The 20,973-nt window shown below is 40.6% G+C and overlaps 1 protein-coding gene across 4 annotated transcripts in view; it reads left to right on the top strand.

Moving 5' to 3' along the window:
- Positions 1-20,317, top strand: part of LOC145500475 (uncharacterized) — a 39,188-nt gene extending 18,871 nt beyond the window's left edge. For 2 of the 4 annotated variants that reach the window (XM_081480003.1, XM_081480001.1), the window contains exons 6-9: positions 10,084-10,321; positions 12,650-12,764; positions 14,424-14,487; positions 17,145-20,316. In XM_081480003.1, the coding sequence (XP_081336129.1) occupies positions 10,084-10,321; positions 12,650-12,764; positions 14,424-14,487; positions 17,145-17,228 (501 nt within the window). In that variant the 3' untranslated portion in view covers positions 17,229-20,316. Of the gene's footprint in view, positions 1-10,083; positions 10,322-12,649; positions 12,765-14,423; positions 14,488-17,144 lie in introns of all 4 variants that reach the window. The other 2 variants (XM_081480002.1, XM_081480004.1) reach the window with 2 other exon arrangements.
- The last annotated feature ends 656 nt before the right edge of the window (positions 20,318-20,973 follow it).

Below are 20,973 nucleotides of genomic sequence, written 5' to 3'. Positions count from 1 at the left end.
TCGATCATTCCATATGATTTGTACAAGGAGAAATTTAACGACAAACCCTTGCATAAAACGGAACTAATGATGAAAACCTACATGGGGGAAAGCATTGTTCTACTGGGAGTGCTTAAGGCAAATGTTGAGTACAAAGGTCAGCAACCCTTACTGTTGGATCTGTATGTGGTTAAGAATATGGGCCCGGTGTTGATGGGAAGGGATTGGCTCTACAAGATACGGCTGGATTGGTATGCTATTAAATCTCTGAGAGCTTCACAAACCCCACCAATTGCTAACGAGCGTCTGCAGACCATGCTAGACAAATACTCTGATGTTTTTGAAGATAAACTTGGAACATTCAAATCAGCTAAGGCAAGGCTAACCCTCAAAGAAGATAGCCAAGCTCATTTCTGCAAAGCTCGTGCCGTACCTTACGCCTTGAGGCCCAAGGTTGAAGAAGAACTGAGAAGACTTCAGAATGAAGGTATTCTCACGAAAGTTGAGTGGAGCGACTGGGCAACGCCCATTGTACCTGTCCCAAAGAAAGATGGGTCTGTCAGAATTTGTGGTGATTACAAAGGCACAATGAACCCAGAACTACAAGCTGAGCAGTATCCTTTACCCCGCATTGAAGATATCTTTGCAAAGCTTAGTGGTGGGCAGAAAATCTCAAAGATTGACCTTCGTCAGGCATACCACCAACTAGAGATGGAGGAAGGTTCCAAGAAATACCTCACCATCAACACACACATGGGTCTGTTTCAGTACAACAGACTGGTGTTTGGCATCACATCAGCACCTGCAATCTGGCAGCGCACCATTGATCAAGTGCTGGAAGGAACATCTGGCACAAGCTGTATCCTTGATGATATGATCATTACTGGCAAGGATGATGCAGAACACCTGGCTAACTTAGAAGAAGTTCTACGACGGCTTCAGCTTCATGGGTTGAGAGCAAACAAGGCAAAATGTGAGTTTTTCAAGGAGAAGACAACTTATTCTGGACATGACATCGACAAAGATGGCCTACACAAGTCAGCAGAGAAGGTAGAAGCAGTGTTGAATGCGCCACGTCCAAACGATATAGTTGAAGTGAGATCTTTTCTCGGGCTAATCAATTACTATTACAGGTTCCTGCCTAACCTATCGACAGTAGTGCATCCCCTGACACAACTTTTGGAGAAGAATCATCAGTGGAAATGGACAGAACAGTGCGAGATAGCATTTCGCAAAGTGAAAGAAATGATCACGTCAGAGCAAGTTTTAACGCATTATGATCCCAGCCTACCACTAAGGCTTGCTTGTGATGCATCCCCTGTCGGCATTGGAGCGGTGCTGTCTCACGTGATGCACGACGGTACCGAGCGACCCCATAGCTTTTGCTTCAAGGACACTCACCAAAACTGAGCAAAGGTATGCACAGATTGACAAAGAAGCCCTGTCAATAATCTGGGGGGTAAAGAAGTTCCATATGTATTTGTTCGGCCGCTCTTTCACATTGTACACAGATCATCAGCCCCTAACGTCAATCTTTCATCCGCGGAAAAGCATCCCTGTGGTCACTGCAGCTCGACTGCAACGTTATGCCTTGTTCCTGGCGGGCTATGATTACACCATTGAATACAAGAACACTAAAGTTCACAGTAATGCCGATGGTCTTTCCCACCTTCCACTCTTAAAGGAATCCAGAGATGAAGAAGTTGTCGACCCTGTGGGTGTATTTAATTTGATGCAGTTTGATCCACTGCCAGTCACAGTGGATAACGTTAGGCGAGAAACACAGAGAGATCCTGTTTTGGCTCAAGTGTATGGGATGACCAGTAAAGGTTGGCCACACAACACTGCTCCTGCACTCAACCCCTATTTTGTTCGCAAAGATGAGATCACATCACAATCAGGCTGTCTGATGTGGGGAATAAGAGTCGTAGTACCTCCAAAGTTGCGCCCTCAAGTTCTCGAAGAACTGCATCAGTATCATATGGGGGTCGTGAAGATGAAGGCCCTCGCCCGAAGTTACATCTGGTGGCCTGGAATCGACAAGGGAATTGAACTGACGATTAAGTCCTGCTCAGGTTGCCAACTAACACAGAGAGAGCCCGGTACAGTACCGGTACACGCATGGGAGTGGCCTTCGTTCCCCTGGCAACGAATTCACATTGATTTTGCCGGTCCGTTCCTCAACAGCATGTTCTTGGTGGTAGTGGATGCACATTCAAGATGGCTAGAGATAGAGAGAATGACTAGTACAACCTCACAGAAGACCATTGAAGTCCTTCAGAAGTTATTTGCCAGATATGGAATACCAGCCAAGTTGGTAAGCGATAACGGGTCGCAATTCACATCAGAAGAGTTTCAGCAATTCCTTAAGAGAAACGGAATCAAACACATCAAGTCAACACCTTACCACCCTGCCACCAACGGGCTGGCGGAACGCTGTGTGGGGAGCTTCAAAAGTGCGATGAAGAGTGAAACTGAAATGAAATCCTTGAATCTTAAGTTGGCAAGATTTTTGCTGGCCTATCGGAACACTCCCCACTCAACCACTGGAGAGCCACCATCCCGGTTGTTCTTGGGAAGAAGATTACGCACTCGACTGGACCTTTTGAAACCAGATCTCAGCGTCCAGATAAACAACCGTCAGATAGACCAGTCTGTCGCCAAGGGTGGTTCTGTAACGCGGCATTTTACCATTGGCCAGAGAGTAATAGCACGAAATTACAATGGAAAATCAAAGTGGGTACCAGGTACTGTGCGTGCACAACTAGGACCCCTGTCTTATGAAGTGGAGATTGGGCCTAACCTAGTTTGGCGTCGACACACAGACCAAATCAAAGATTCCAATGTTCCTGTTGCAGACAACCGCACACCAGTTATCCAGCCGTTGCTGTTCCCGCCCCCAGTCGAGTACCATGGTGACCAGGTAGCTGAGCCGCCTGAGCAGACAGAAGCCGTCCCACGGGAAACGGGCTTCCAGCCATCCAATCCAGCGACTAAACCTTCAGTTAGCAGCCCGCCGAGCCAGATTGAACATGTTCCTGTTAGAAGATATCCTACCAGAGAGAGGAAGCCCCCAGCCCGACTGGACCTTTGAACATTGAACTGCCAATTTCTAGGGCTCTGACTTTATTTTTAAGAATAGCATGTTGTGTTGAACTTTTGGGGTATGAGACTGGCTTAAGGGGGAGGAGTTGTAGTGTATTGAGCCAGCGGTTGACATTATGAGCATGCGCACTTATGCGCATTCTGTTCCATGTGCTTCGATTGCAATAAACCAAATACATGACAAGTCCCGGAGTGGGTACTGCCAGAGAAATTGGGTAGGGGTGTGCGGCCCGCTTTCCCAAAACCCTAACGTAACGGCCCTGTTTATGACCGAAATCTGTGATATTTCCTACCATATTTATGACCTGACGAAAAACTTGATAGCCTTTTTATCACCTGGCCCTAAAATCGATACCCTGTTCAGACCTGCCTTATAATTAGTTCCCTAGTTTAGACCAATGTTAAATTGTTGTAAATATAATTTGTGAAGGGCTTTTGTTGATGGTCTTATCGATACTGCTGAGAAAGTAGCTTATAATCTTTTTAAAAGCATACCCAGTTCAAGACTAGAATGCATAAACCATACCCTATTTATGACCAAGTTGGCCGAAATTGATACCCTATTTCTGACAAAAATGCTGAAAACCTAGCCCTTTGGGGCCGCACATACCTATATTAAGGGATTCCCCCCCCCTCTCCCACCCCCCACCGTGCCTTCAGTTTCCTTTCCTCCCACCCTTCTTCTGTTCTGCCTGCCTGCCTGTCTGGTAAGCTACCTGTTTAACATCCTTTGGTGTCCCTTCCCCCCCCCCCCTGCCTGACTGTCTTGTAAGCTCTCTGTTTAACTTCCTTCTGTTTCCTTTTTTCCCACTTTCCTTCTCTTCTGCCTTCCCACAATCTCTCTAATCTCTACTCCTTGGTTCCACTTACGACTTAAAAAAGTTTGGTTAATATTTTCCTTACAAGCCAACATTGTATAATAACGATAAAAAATATTTGATTTGTTAATTTGTGTATCCAGAGTAGTGGCCAAATCTACACTAGGGACGATTTATTTGTCTGAGACTAATAATCCGTAATTATTTTTCTAGCATCGGTCCTAACTTGGCAAAAGCCATACCTGTGATAAACTCTTCTTGTTGTTGATTCCTTGGGGATAACAACAACACACCTGAATGAATTCAAAATAATTGGAAGTTATCTGCAGGAATTTGTCAACGAGTAAAGCCCCAGGATATGATAAGATCCCAATGGATGTGATTAAAAATTCATTTCACCTCATTGTGCATCTGATTTGTAAATATCATTAACCTTTCTTTACATAGAGATGTTTTCTCGAAAAAAATGAAAATTGCTTTTTTTTAATTAGCAGGATCCTCGGCTATGTAAACAGGGATCACTATTAAGAATGGCTGACTGTTAGGATCGAGAAACGCCGGTCAACGTCCCATTCGACAAATCGCTCATATTTTGCCCAAAGATACCCTTAGGTGACCTAATTCTAAAAATCATATTTAAAGGTTCCAGCGAATTTTTATTTTTCAGAAATTCGCGAAAATTTGAAAGCGCGGTCAAAGTGCGGTTTTTCGTGTAATAAAATGACCGAAATAAGGTGCGAGGACGAAGCGCTGCTAAAGTCTTAAAATAAACTCAATTGACTTCAAACTTCACGCAAATGTGGAACAACCACTCTAATTTATTCCTCGCTTTAAACTAATCTCAGATATGTTGATATAGTGGTTTTCCGAACCATTTTAAAAACAGCTATGAAGCGTGTGAAAAATAACGGCAAAATATAGGTCATGTTTAACAGCATAAAAATGCATCTGGTACCTCACTTTCCGATTATTTTACTTTACAGCCTTAAAATATCATTATTAAAGATATACCATGCCAAGTTTCATGCTCGAACTCGCAGTATTTCCCTCTGTGAAAAAAGAAAATCTATGTCGATGTGTTGGGCGCAAATAACACAATAATTATGCACGAACTAGAGACAAATCAATTTCAATGGCGAAAGTAAAAGGCTATCATTAATTAGAATCCCGTCAATTCACTGCTATCACTAGAAACATAATGTCCACTGCATAAAAACTGTTTTTAGACGTTTTCGAACCATTGCGCGTTAACTTTGTTTAATTTCGTGTCCGCCGTCATGTCTAGTTTGTCATCGCGTGTATTTCCTTAATGTTAACAACACGTGAATGGTTGTCATAACAAACGCAAGAGATTTCCGGGAACCTTAATGTTTTCGATTCACCAAAACGCTTTAAGTTCGTTAAGACACAATAATGTGTCAACTTGGTATGCTTTTTAGCATCAAGGACGTTAAAGGACTGTAACTTAATCGAGTTGAAATATCTTGAAGCAAATCAAAATCGCGCCCTTATTCTAATTTGCTAAACAGCCGATCTCCGCTCAAGTTCAAGAAGTCGAGAGGTTAATCCGGCAATGTATTACCGGTACAACAACAAAATCAAACCGAGGTCATCAAAAGTGTAAGTTTAAAAGTGTAGTGGCAAGTTCCAAATAAATTTCGCCTATATAAATTGGAAACAAGACGTGAAACGGTCTGACCCGAAACAAATAAACAAAATATTAATATGACTAATTTAACCCGAAAATGTTACAGAAAACATACCAAAAAGCCGTCGATTCCCCTCGATACCACTCCGCATTGCCTTAAAGAGCCCAAGCTTTCTGCTGTAAGAATCAGGGGCCTCATGAATCTGTATTTATTATATCGGCAACCATGCTGCGTGGCTGATATTCGAGACTCAGTAAAAGTTGTCACACAACCGTACGAGCAGCCCAGTCACGCTTTCACTGCTCTTGCACAAATGTTCAACATTTCGCAATTTACATAAACCGACTACAAGTTTAAAGTAGTGACAGTAGATTGAAATGCGCTTTTTAAAGCTGTCCTATCGAGGAACAATTATTTCTTGTTTTTGAATGGCTCTTAGTTGTAGCTACAGTCGGGGAGGGGGGGAGAGGGTATTCCCGGAAATTTCGGATATCTGTATGCCGTGGAAGATTAAGTGGTCTCCAGCTCTTAACGCCAACACTGAAACACTAGATGATTCTCGAAGTATCACAGGGGTCACTAAGCTAAATAATTTTGAGTGTAGCACCGCTGAGTCAATTAACCGTTGGCGCGCATATTGCATTGACCGTGGACAGGTGGAAAAACAGTTAAACCGGAAAAGCCTGTTGCACATTGTAATTTAGCGTTGTCCAACACGCAGTCGGTCTGGTTGTAATGTTAATCGTATTTGAGAGAATCTCAAGTTTTCTTTCGACACATACTGGGGTGACATATTACTAGATGGGCGTGACCGGGAGCCACGAGTCAAGTCAGTCAACTCGCCATGCTTAACCGAGAGGAGTGATAGTGAGACACTAGTGGAAGGACTGCAGATTGTCCCTACGCTTTACCCTAACAGGCCTCTGTGTTATTCTAATGAACTGATGCTGAGCTCGCTCCAGGGGGGTGGTGAAATGAGAGACCCTGGGAACGAGGTTGAGACGATTCGGCCGTTAGTTTTTCCTCTTAAGGGTCTTCCTCCTCTACTCCCTCCCCTTTTCTACAAAAATTTAACGATCCTCCCCCCTCCTCCCCCCCCCCCCCCGCTCCCGCAAGAGGTGTTTGCTAAATACCGAAGAAGCCAAACACCGGCAGTTCCTAAGAATACTTCCGCCAAGTGCAGTTGTTAGTAAAATACTTCAAAAGCGCCGAGTTTGGAGCCTTTCCGCGCACTAGTGGGAGAGGTCTATCTAGTCCCATGTCTTCGCACCCGCACGGTAGCATACACAGTTTCAGGTTCTTTAGGTCACCCTCCATCGCCAAGGCACAGGAGTCTCGCTGGTCGTGTACCAAAGGATGCTGGAGCTGGAGTATTTCTACAACTTCCTTTGCCTGACTAAAATTTCTCACCTCTTTAGATGCCTGAACATGCATCTCATCAGGATCACTTTGGCGCATTGCGGCACTTAGATGAAAGAAAAACTAGCACCTGAAAAAGACGAAAATTATAAGGATCCCGGGCACTGCGCATTCCCGCGCCACCAGTTCGGCGTCAACCTTTCGGCCTGTCGTTTGACCAACGCGCAATTTTGCCATAAGATACGATTGCTGCTTGTCACTGACTGCCCTGAGAGCCGAAACCTTTTTTAAAACAACGAGGGCTTCCTGGTGACCTATTGTGGCTTTTAGTTAAGCGCCAACGCCTGCTCCAAGCAAGGTTTGCACATTTTGGCTAAGTCCATAAGGGAATAGCTTTCCAGGGACTGAGTACATTTCTCCAGCGACAAGTGCCTCTCTAAAGTAGACAGCCTATAAAAGACACGAATGCAGCGGCCTTGAAGACATCAATACACCCCTACCGTGCATGGTTACTATCTATGGAAACCTCAGCAGACGCTTCCTCGGTCACACCCGTTGATAATGGCACTGATGTTAAGGTCGCAGTCACTCCTCTCGGTTAAGCATGGCGAGTTGACTGACTTGACTCGTGGCTCCCGGTCACGCCCATCTAGTAATATGTCACCCCAGTATGTGTCGAAAGAAAACTTGAGATTCTCTCAAATACGATTAACATTACAACCAGACCGACTGCGTGTTGGACAACGCTAAATTACAATGTGCAACAGGCTTTTCCGGTTTAACTGTTTTTCCATCTGTCCACGGTCAATGCAATATGCGCGCCAACGGTTAATTGACTCAGCGGTGCTACACTCAAAATTATTTAGCTTAGTGACCCCTGTGATACTTCGAGAATCATCTAGTGTTTCAGTGTTGGCGTTAAGAGCTGGAGACCACTTAATCTTCCACGGCATACAGATATCCGAAATTTCCGGGAATACCCTCTCCCCCCCCTCCCCGACTGTAGCTACAGCTAAGAGCCATTCAAAAACAAGAAATAATTGTTTCTCGATAGGACAGCTTTAAAAAGCGCATTTCAATCTACTGTCACTACTTTAAACTTGTAGTCGGTTTATGTAAATTGCGAAATGTTGAACATTTGTGCAAGAGCAGTGAAAGCGTGACTGGGCTGCTCGTACGGTTGTGTGACAACTTTTACTGAGTCTCGAATATCAGCCACGCAGCATGGTTGCCGATATAATAAATACAGATTCATGAGGCCCCTGATTCTTACAGCAGAAAGCTTGGGCTCTTTAAGGCAATGCGGAGTGGTATCGAGGGGAATCGACGGCTTTTTGGTATGTTTTCTGTAACATTTTCGGGTTAAATTAGTCATATTAATATTTTGTTTATTTGTTTCGGGTCAGACCGTTTCACGTCTTGTTTCCAATTTATATAGGCGAAATTTATTTGGAACTTGCCACTACACTTTTAAACTTACACTTTTGATGACCTCGGTTTGATTTTGTTGTTGTACCGGTAATACATTGCCGGATTAACCTCTCGACTTCTTGAACTTGAGCGGAGATCGGCTGTTTAGCAAATTAGAATAAGGGCGCGATTTTGATTTGCTTCAAGATATTTCAACTCGATTAAGTTACAGTCCTTTAACGTCCTTGATGCTAAAAAGCATACCAAGTTGACACATTATTGTGTCTTAACGAACTTAAAGCGTTTTGGTGAATCGAAAACATTAAGGTTCCCGGAAATCTCTTGCGTTTGTTATGACAACCATTCACGTGTTGTTAACATTAAGGAAATACACGCGATGACAAACTAGACATGACGGCGGACACGAAATTAAACAAAGTTAACGCGCAATGGTTCGAAAACGTCTAAAAACAGTTTTTATGCAGTGGACATTATGTTTCTAGTGATAGCAGTGAATTGACGGGATTCTAATTAATGATAGCCTTTTACTTTCGCCATTGAAATTGATTTGTCTCTAGTTCGTGCATAATTATTGTGTTATTTGCGCCCAACACATCGACATAGATTTTCTTTTTTCACAGAGGGAAATACTGCGAGTTCGAGCATGAAACTTGGCATGGTATATCTTTAATAATGATATTTTAAGGCTGTAAAGTAAAATAATCGGAAAGTGAGGTACCAGATGCATTTTTATGCTGTTAAACATGACCTATATTTTGCCGTTATTTTTCACACGCTTCATAGCTGTTTTTAAAATGGTTCGGAAAACCACTATATCAACATATCTGAGATTAGTTTAAAGCGAGGAATAAATTAGAGTGGTTGTTCCACATTTGCGTGAAGTTTGAAGTCAATTGAGTTTATTTTAAGACTTTAGCAGCGCTTCGTCCTCGCACCTTATTTCGGTCATTTTATTACACGAAAAACCGCACTTTGACCGCGCTTTCAAATTTTCGCGAATTTCTGAAAAATAAAAATTCGCTGGAACCTTTAAATATGATTTTTAGAATTAGGTCACCTAAGAGTATCTTTGGGCAAAATATGAGCGATTTGTCGAATGGGACGTTGACCGGCGTTTCTCGATCCTAACAGTCAGCCATTCTTAATATTCTGGTCTTTTTGTAATTTACAGACAATCTCTTCATTAATTTGTCTTGGACTGATCCGTCTCAGCATGTCTGCAAGACGTGCTGACAGATGAGTCAGTTCAAGATCAATTTTGCCACCTAATTCGTCCAGACACCGGATTTATACCTAGGCTATTTATCCATGTCAGACTGATAAGGCGTCTCAGTTGGATAAACCAATGTCTCCTTATGTAAATTCGGCATCGGATAATTCGTCTCTAGTATAAATTTGGGAATGAAGGTCTTGGTAAGTGTTTTCAACGTCATCTTTTGGCTTCAGCTGACAGCACCTACCCCACCCTTAATCAGTTTGGATATGATAAAGCACCTCATGGTTGGAAATCTTCAAAAACGTCGTTATGTATTGTGAGAATTGTATCTAATAAAAATGAAAATTTCATGGTCGCTTGGAAATACGAAATGTATCTACTCGTGTTGAAAAACATTTCAATCGTCCGCAGCGCTCACTCGTGAAATATTTTTCAACACTCGAAGAGAAATTTCTTATCTCCGTGCGGCCATGTAATATCCTCTATTGAACTCTTAACAGTACTTATGTCCTACTGTTTCTTCCAGTTGGCACGCAATTCCTCCTGGCATGGCACTCCTGGTAAACATGTGGTTTACTGCAATTATCATCATGTTAGCCAAGGTTCTGTTCCAGACTGTGAATATCATGTGGATGCCACATCAAATAGAGCAGTTTTACAAAGACTTGATTCTGCCAAAAGTTACAATGTCTTCATAAAGATGTGTAACAAAGAACAATTTTGTAGTGCAGGTGGTGAGCCGTACATAATTAAGGAACTTCAAGGTGGGTTAAGAAAGTAAAATATCAAATAGAAAGAAAACGTTTGACCGCATTTCTAATCACCGACAAGAGAGTTAACGATATGACACATAGCGTAGTATTTTTGCGAAACCTTGAGGTGTCTGGAAATGTGGTCAAACAGTATCTTGAGTGAAGTTTATATGAAATAATTCATATATGAACTGCGGTTGTAGATGAGAGTGAAGAATGATCATCGCAGTTAATTTTCCAATTTAAGCAATTGGAAAGAAGAAGCCTGAAAAAATCAGGGCTTCAACGGGATTCGAATCCGTGACCTCCGCGATACCGGTGCGATGCTCTACCAACTGAGCTATGAAGCCACACATTGGGAGCGAGGTCAATCAATTGAGTTCATATCTTCCCGTGAGGAGTGAAATGATGTGAAGTTTATATGAAATAATTCATATATGAACTGCGGTTGTAGATGAGAGTGAAGAATGATCATCGCACTTAATTTTCCAATTTAAGCATTTGGAAAGAAGAAGCCTGAAAAAATCAGGGCTTCAACGGGATTCGAACTCGTGACCTCCGCAATACCGGTGCAATGCTCTACCAACTGAGCTATGAAGCCACACATTGGGAGCGAGGTTATTAATTGAGTTCATATCTTCCCGTGAGGAGTGAAATGATGTGAAGTTTATATGAAATAATTCATATATGAACTGCGGTTGTAGATGAGAGTGAAGAATGATCATCGCAGTTAATTTTCCGATTTAAGCAATTGGAAAGAAGAAGCCTGAAAAAATCAGGGCTTCAACGGGATTCGAACTCGTGACCTCCGCGATACCGGTGCGATGCTCTACCAACTGAGCTATGAAGCCACACATTGGGAGCGAGGTCAATTAATTGAGTTCATATCTTCCCGTGAGGAGTGAAATGATGTGAAGTTTATATGAAATAATTCATATATGAACTGCGGTTGTAGATGAGAGTGAAGAATGATCATCGCAGTTAATTTTCCACTCTCATCTACAACCGCAGTTCATATATGAGTTCATATATTCTTTCCAATTGTTTAAATTGGAAAATTAACTGCGATGATCATTCTTCACTCTCATCTACAACCGCAGTTCATATATGAATTATTTCATATAAACTTCACATCATTTCACTCCTCACGGGAAGATATGAACTCAATTAATTGACCTCGCTCCCAATGTGTGGCTTCATAGCTCAGTTGGTAGAGCATCGCACCGGTATCGCGGAGGTCACGGGTTCGAATCCCGTTGAAGCCCTGATTTTTTCAGGCTTCTTCTTTCCAATTGCTTAAATTGGAAAATTAACTGCGATGATCATTCTTCACTCTAGTATCTTGAGTGTTTGATATATCTTTTCAATGGAAACTAGAGCTAAGGAGAAAACGGAGAAATAAAATCATAAAAATCTCTTCTGGTACAGGCTGCCTTGTCGTGGAAGTCCCACTGTGTAACTTGTGACCCAGCATGGCTGATTTTGTTCCGTGTTACCGGATCGTGTAAACACTGTCACGTTCATGATTTCTCTTCTTATGGCTGCCGCACAGTAGTCGATTTTTTGTCGGCCAACAAAAAATCTTCACTTGTCGGCTAGTGTGCGATCAATTCAGACAAGTCTGCGAGAAGATCGGGGCTTGTCGGGCGATACCTGACAGTGCTAGATCTGAAAACGTCTTGTCGGGCCTTGTCGGCTAGTGTGCGGTGGACCAAGACAATTTGTCGGGGCTCGCGCGCGCCTCAACTAATTAAGAAATGTCACGAGAGTCACGTCAGTGAATAGGCGCCATCTTGATTTTGGATGACTCGGCCCCAAGCCTGAACGCGGTTAGTCGCGACAAAAAAATTGGCTAGTGTGCGACAAGCAGATGGCCCGACAAATTTTTTCACCCGATTTGACCCCGACATAAAATCTGCAGTTCTACGACAGAAAATCGGCTAGTGTGCGGCAGCCTTTAAAATTTCATTAGTCATTAATGAGTTTGCGAACACAATGCAACATACCGTCATGTAGTTTAAATTTTATTCTAAGCAGTACATGATTAAAGGAGCAAAAAAGTGGACCCAAGCTTTTACTTATCATTTTAGGATAGGTGGCTCCATGGTGGGGGTGCTCTTGAAAGAGAGTACAGTTAAACTTATTCCGAGGGAGGTTTTTGTTTTTTTAAATGAACAAATATTCAATCTTCAGGTTTTTGTGGTATGTAAGATGATTACAATACATGGCGTTTTGAACACTGGGCCAGGGTTTGTTTTCGTGTTTCCATTTTGTTTTAAAATGAATCCCTGGTAAGAAACTCATATGTAACTGCTAGGGATGCATGTATTTTTCATGTAGATAACTCAACACCACAAAAGGACGGAGGAAACCTGAGCAGCAAACAAATCGCTTTGATCACAGTGTCAGTTGTGGTGGCATCTATAACAGCTTCGGTTGCGGTATACTTGCTTAGGTACGAAGGTATTTTTGTCAGTGTACTGCTGCTAGTCACGAGTGGCTTTTTTTTTACTAACAGAGGAATTTCTTTTAAGTGACCACCTTGGGAAATCCAAGGAGGGGTCTTTGGACATAAAGAGAGATCTTGTCGCTTGTGGGAATGGGTTCTTGTAAGCGATCATGTTCTAAAGCAATATAGGCTTTGCTCTTTTTAGAACTGTTAACATAAAACTTGGAATGTGTTAATGGTTGTGAGTAATATTTTGAGTTTAATCGATGGGGTTTTCTATAGACAGTTGATTTAAAGAGTGGAGACCTAGGGTGCTTACCATTTGTTAGAATAAAGCGGTTGGAATGACCGTTGAATAATGGTTAGGGTTTTTCCAAAATCAGCAAACCAACCGAACGAGATGGCGCATACCATTTGAAATTAGATTTCTCCTAATTGTTTTCGGCTGATGAGACACTGGAAACTGGAAAATTTACAAAATTGCAAGGAAATTTCTGTCGTTCCTTTCCGAACAAAAAACGTGGACTACTTCTGGAGGTAGTCTACAATTACCGAACGGATTTTCTGGAAAATTACTGTTCCATTTAACTTGCAACTGAAATTTCCGGATTTTTTTTGCTAAATGGTAAGCTCCCCTATTCAATCAACATCTCAAGACAGTTCTTCATTACACGGCAATCCAACAATCTGTTAACCTCAGCAGTGTTAGAACTGGAGCAAACGTCGAACCTTAATCGAACTTAATTCGTCGAACCTATTAATTTTGAAATAGGAGCATGAATGGTGCGACGTTTGCCGCAATTAAGTTCGACTCAAATTAATTGGTTCGACTCTAGCATAAGCTCGACTTGCCAAGTCGGATAATCCGACAGTGGTTCGGCGTTTCAGCAAACGTCGTTCTAAACACGCGCTGAACTTTATCCATAAATCATGCAAATTAAAAAATAATTGATGGGATGGGCTTGGCAAACGTAATAAACACAAAAATACATACTCCCTTATCTGCCGAACGCTATTTCCCCCTTCTTCCCCTGGTGAGCATGCGCTGTACAAAGACAATTTCGCGACCGGGGAGTGGCGAGCTATCGAAAGTCATTGCTGACATCAAGACAGCTGCCCAAGACTGCTGCTCCTTTGTTGTTCGCCAACAAAAGCATGCCACTTGGAGCAATAGCTGTCGTCCCTAACGCACTGTCCTCAGAGCTGTATGTAATGCGAGTCGTCTCTTTCTTTTTTCGCAATTAATTGCCAAAGTAAGGCCCGACGAGTACTGTAGTTCGGCATTTCGCTAGCAAGTCCTAGCATTAAGTAGCTGCACATCGAGTGAATAGCACGGGGACACGTGCTTATTCCCGTGTTTTAATGAAGTGCAACTTGTGAAAGAGGATCGAAGCAGGTTCGACGTTTGTTACCACGCTGGAATTAAGTCGACTCTTTGTCGCACCTATTTTTAATTTATTCGACGCGACTTGGATTCGACGCATGCCCTCGGCCTTATTTTATTACAGTGGCTGCGCCCTCGTCAACTGTCACGTGATAGATATCGAGAGTTAATAATGTTATTGTTAAATATAATTCACTAGCCTCTCAGCTAGTGTATCACAGTAAATCTGTTGATCAAGGATTAGGCATGCATCCAAACTGTGTGTGTAATCTTCTCCTCAGACAATGGCTTCATAGGCGTGGTGTATTACCAAGAATACGCTTAAGGAACCGTTTAATACTTCAGGTAAGTAGATATTGTCTGATAATATTACAATATATCATTTTGCTAATGCTAGCTCCAGTCCCTTGTAGGGGCAAAATTTGATCTATTTAATGAATTAATGAAGCCATTTTTGGCCTAGTGATCACCTCTTGCCCCCACAAGGGAAGGGAACTAGGAAATATTTGCATAGCAAAATGGCCTGTCGATCTTTATTCGTCCCAACTTTTGTGCTTTATGATACATTTTTTTTAATTCTTAAGTATTATAAGCCCGAGTACACATATTGACAGGAAGGCTCTTTTTATCAGAGAAATATAGGTTTTCCATGTTTGCTAACCACAATTTATTTGGAAAACTCGCTGGCTGTACAGCAGTAGAAGAAAGTGGATTCCAGCAATAATATTTCAAAGCAAAATAGTTTGATCAGTTGCGAGTATTTAAGGACGGTGCCTACTAAATACAAAGGTTTTTGCGCCAGGTTAGAACCACGCGGAAAAATTAGATCTTTCCAAGGGCTATTGGAATCCACAAAGAAAATAGGGGGTAGCCACGCATTTTTTCGAGATAATTAGCCTTGAATCTCAACAAAAATGCTGACATCAGCATTTTCCTGAAAAAAGAAGGAAAGGAAATTTCATTACAGATTTCCTTAGAATTCTCCTTTACATACAGAAAAGCAAACATATTTAAAAAGATCTTTAAACTACATGGCAAATGGTAACATAAAAACCATTTTTGATATGTTTTTAATAACAAATTCGTTGCAACAGCGCTTGTAGCGTCTCTGACAGCCTTCCTCTGGTTCAGCTAAAATACAGTCTAAATACCTTTTGCTCACAACCAAAAACTAATCACAAGTTGAATAGGCTTGCCACTTCATTTCATAACATAAAATGTAGGGGAACCACGCGTTTTTTAAAGTTATTCATCTTTTTTTGAAAACTTTTACGGTGCGCGTTACATTTATTGCTGTCACCTTCCCAGTAAGTAAAACATTTGCGTATCTCGCACTTGTTTTGCGCACGCACTACGCCATCTGCAGGTACATGTTTACAGTTGGATTTCAATGTAATTTTTGACAGATAACAGCTAGGTTTTCAGCTGGTAGTCGTTAACAGTTAGTGGTTAGCGATATGCTGCTATTCTGGTGTTCCTGGTTTAAGTACAGATTCATTAAACTTGATTTGATCACAGTGGGAAAATTTTCCTTTCATTTTAGTCGTGTACTTGGTGGCGTAGTAGTTGATTGCGTCAATGCCAACCCAGCGTGGCGCTTAAACCATGCGAGAAAATTGCGAAATACATACGGACTGCAGGCTATGAGCTGCTCTGAAACTGACCACATAGCTAGGCTAACTCAAAAAAAAAACAACAACAACAAAAACAGCAATCGTCGACATAGTACCAGTACAGTGGAACCTCAGACATTCAGACGCCTCTCTATTAGAGAAAGTTCATTTTTTCCCAACCGAGTTGGAATTCAGATAATCTCTACCTCTGTAATGCAGTAAGTCAATATTAGGGACACATGGAGAGGTTTGATGGTATTGAGGTACTTCTGTTTTATGGCAACTTTGTATTGTAAGTATAGAGTTCTAGAGAGGTTACTTATTTCTTGTTTATTTTCCTTATATGGTATTCCTGGTGATTCCTACAAAATCACACACCACACTCAGCTTGTAGCCAGTGCATTCCATAATATTTCCATAAAATTAGATTTTGTGTCCTTGCCACGTTCGTTCTTTATATTACTGCTTTAAAATGTTTACCATTGCTCTTGACAAATCCGAGATTCGCAAAAAGAGGTTTTCTTTTCTTTTCTTTTTTTTTTTTTTTAAAGTGACCTACTACAGTTTTGATGGATTATAACAGCCCAACTTCTAACTCTTTTGAAAAATGTTCCAACATGTTTTTTCTTTCTCTATTTACTGTTTACTTAAGTCTTTTACCATTCTATGTGAAACTTGAACAATTAAACGTCAACAAATGGCTAAAATGAACGACCGAGTACCTAAGGAGAGACTGGGCTCTAGTAGGTTAAATCGCGTTTTTCTCAAAATCTATCTGTATGACCCCACCTCAAAATTTCAGGAATAAGAAATTGGCTCTGATTTACATTCATGCAAAGTAAAATATAAATCTGTAAGACAGATTTTTTGCAAACTAAGAAAATGTGAAATCAAAAATAGCTCAAAATTTGACTTACAGATTTTTATTTTACTTTGCATGAATGTTAAATCAGAACCAATTTCTTATTCCTGAATTTTGAGGGGGGGTCATACGGGTAGATTTTGAGAAAAACGTGGTTTTACCTACTAGTGCTCAGTCTCCCCTTAGATACTCGGTCGTTCATTTTGGCCATTTGTTGACGTTTAATTGTTCAGGTTTCACATAGAATGGTAAGAGACTTAAATAAACAGTAAATAGAGAAAGGAAAAACATGTTGGAACATTTTACCAAAGAGTTAGAAGTTGAGCTGTTTTATTCCACCAAAACTGTAGTAAGCCACCTTAATGTGGTCGTTTTTAGAAATTCCGAGGAATTCGCAGATTTCCGACAATTGGTTTCACTGGGATTTATGGTTGTAACTTCTCTGGATCCTAATCAATTTTATTACAAGAAGCGATCGGTCAGCTTCAGGTTAGCAAAATGACATGTTATTCTCTTTTCCTTTGCAGCCCCCTGTACCACCTTATGACTATGTGGAGCCATCAGCGACAAATGACTATGATCAACTTAATTTGAACGAAAGCCAACTTTGATGTCACATTGGACAACATGATAAATGCCCAAGTAAAGTAGTCGCATGGGTGCTGAGTCAGGCAATTGCTAGTTTATATTTAAATTAATAACTTAACAGTCGAACCTCTCCACAACGGCTGCCTTGGGACAGAGAAAAGTGGCCATTAATGATAGAGGTGGCCGTTATGGGGCAGTAAGGGTGAAATATTACACCTGATTGTGTGTGTGTATAAATACATAACACAAATATATATCTATTAAAAGAGCTTCCTCAAGGTTTGCCTATGTTGAAGATTTGAGCCTGAATTTTTATCGCTGGTCGTTTGTAGTCCGTGTCAATCTTCTCCATCCTTAACCACTCTTGTTCCTTTATGGTTTATTATTATCGTTTTGCTGTTTTTCTATCGTAGTAAAATATCATTTTCAGGTTTCCTTTAATTTGGAGGTAATTTTGCACGTGGCCAAAATAACAAAATGCCATGACTGAGCTCCTTTAAATAAAACAGAAACAGACACCAACGAGGCACTGTACGGATTAAGTTTCGTTGACCTTTTGCTATAAAAAATGGAGTTTTGCATACACCGTTCGTGAATTATTGTTAAACTGGCCGTTGTTGAGAGGTTATTTAGGCAGTCGGGACGCACTTTAGTGGCCGTTGCTGTTGTGGAGAGGTGGTCCTGGTAGAATTGTTGTACTGAGATATGGACCGTCAGCGGAAGAAAAAAAAAAGGGGGGGGGGCGTTGTGTAGAAGTGGCCTTTGGGTAGAGGTGGCTGTTGTGTAGAGGTGACCGTTGTGGAGAGGTGGCTGTTCTATAGAAGTGTTCATTAGTAGAGGTTGGACCTTAATTAAAAGGCAAGCGTATGTTAGGAAAATTATGATGAAAAAAAGGACAAAAGAGAAGAAATCGACAGTAATGTTTACAAATTACATGCAAACAAAAGTAATTGTAAACCTAGATAAGTTAGGAATTTCCAAACCAATTACATTTAAACATTATTTTGAATTAAATGTGAAAATCTCTTATTTAAAAGTGACCAAAGTTTAAATTGTAAATAAACAATGGCCTACATTTGGCGTGAAAAGATGTTCAGATATTTGTCTGCGGACATTTTCTGTTTCTGGAAGCGAGCTGTTAGCTTCGAGGAACAGATAATGTCAAAGGACAAATATCCGAGCCTAATTGTAAAGTCAGCTGGAGGCTATTGTGACTTTTAAGTATTTTTGCAACTCGCGAGATCTTTTTTAAAATTGGGGAATGTTCCCCGTTGGTTTATATTCAGTCACGTGACTCATTTAGATCAATCTCGTGCGAGCAAAAATATTTGATGAATTATAATTACATATATTTAATTACTTTAAGATATTTGAGCTGCACTCTGATTTTTTAATCCAATCCACCTCAAAATAATAACCATCATGACTGAGCCCGTGTGATGAGTATAATTTATTTTATTTACAATGTACTCTTTGTAATAATTTTGGATGCTTTTCCATATCATCTTCATCTGTCTGCTTGTCATTGTATATAGTAGGTATTGTGACAGGAAATTAGGCTTTTCAAGCTCATTAAGAAAAAAATTCATCAACATAGTACATCAACATAGGTTCAAAAACCGGTCGACTACTTAATCAACGTGAGCGAATCAGCGACTTCAACCAGTTAGTCATGCTCAGAATATGCATTAGGCAGTTTTGGGTTTGATCCATTTTGGACCAATCTGGGGTGAAGATAGCCTAAATTGCACGGCCGCTGCCAAAATGAACTGGTCTAGGTATTCACACAGAGCGGGTTCAATTTGAACGGTTCCAAAACTGAAACTTTGTTGTGAAAGGCAAAAATTGGGAGAGGAACAGCACAGGTAGCGGGTCGGTGACTCTATCCGGTTTAAGTGTTGGACCTGATCCATTTGCAATTGTTCCCTCGTCACCATAACCTTAGTTAAATTGAATTTTCTAGGCATTTGAAAATTGGGAGCATGCACTCTTTTTTAGAATTGCATGCCCAGACTTTTTATACCAATTTCTCATCCACATACAACTTTGTTCAATGGAATTATTTGTACTATGCAAATAATGTTTTTTCTTATTGCGATCAAAACTTACTCTCAGACGAGAAAGTACAAGCGTTGAGGTTTCTTATTACTTTCTTCGCTGCTACTACTATTATATTTAAGACGATCTTGTTAAATAATTTTGTATTTCATGTTTTATACTTTGATTTTGTAGTTAGTTAGTTAGTTTAGCTGTTGCAGATGCTGCTGCTGTTGTTGTTGACTTTAGATGGCTGTTCAATAACCTATAAGTAGCCTTATGAAGGCGTGGTGAATAAATATTTACAAAACATAAACTTGTTAAAATTGTTTTTAGCTTCTCTGATTATCATAATATTTGATTTAGTTGTTATCAGAGTGATGTTCCAACTCAGATTCTAGCTTTCCGTCAATAATACTTTAATGGATCAATGCTACCGCTCTTTATTACCTGATGCTGCAATAATAGTATCACATAAATGTCTAATCGCTGATAAAAAGCTGATGTTAGTATTTTTGTGGAAACAAGGCTTTGTATGTCAGATAAAGATGATACGTATATCCCAAGTGGATTTACTCTACACAGAAATGACTTTTAAAACTTCAAAATCAGAACTTGCTATGCACTGCCGTATACATTTAAAAAATGATTTAAACTATACGGGAATTCCATGCAGGTTCAATATTAATAATGTAGAAATTACATACATACATACATACATACATACATACATACATACATACATACATACATACATACATACATACATACATACATACATACATACATACATACATATATTTTTGATGAGGCAGGTCTGCGTCTGGCAACCCAGGGGGCTGGTGTGGACCTGCCATAAAATATAATACTGTAACAGTTCTAAGCAGTTCTAAGCAGTCCAATTCCAAATATCTATGTGGTAGGTAGCTACCGTTCAAATCTAATGTTCCAGTTTTAGAGTTGATAAAAGCCCTCGTACATACATACGTACATACGTACATACATACGTACATACATACGTACATACATACGTACGTACATACCTACGTACATACCTACGTACATACCTACGTACATACCTACGTACATACCTACGTACATACCTACGTACATACCTACGTACATACCTACGTACATACCTACGTACATACCTACGTACATACCTACGTACATACCTACGTACATACCTACGTACATACCTACGTACATACCTACGTACATACCTACGTACATACCTACGTACATACCTACGTACATACCTACGTACATACCTACGTACATACCTACGTACATACCTACGTACATACCTACGTACATACCTACGTACATACGACGTACGTACGTACGTACATACCTACGTACATACGTACGTACATACGTACATACATACGTACATACATACATACATACATACATACATACATACATACATACATACATACATACATACATATATTTTTGATGAGGCAGGTCTGCGTCTGGCAACCCAGGGGGCTGGTGTGGACCTGCCATAAAATATAATACTGTAACAGTTCTAAGCAGTTCTAAGCAGTCCAATTCCAAATATCTATGTGGTAGGTAGCTACCGTTCAAATCTAATGTTCCAGTTTTAGAGTTGATAAAAGCCCTCGTTCATCTTCGTAACTCAGAAATAACAGATACTAGAATACCCACCATGCTTATTGGAGATTTCAATATTAATATAATGCAAGACACAACAGACGAAAGGTC

Source organism: Orbicella franksi, chromosome 10 (genome assembly GCF_964199315.1).
Source record: "Orbicella franksi chromosome 10, jaOrbFran1.1, whole genome shotgun sequence".
NCBI lineage: Eukaryota > Metazoa > Cnidaria > Anthozoa > Scleractinia > Merulinidae > Orbicella > Orbicella franksi.
Note: the sequence above shows the minus strand (reverse complement) of the source record. Positions and strands in the feature narration are given on the sequence as shown.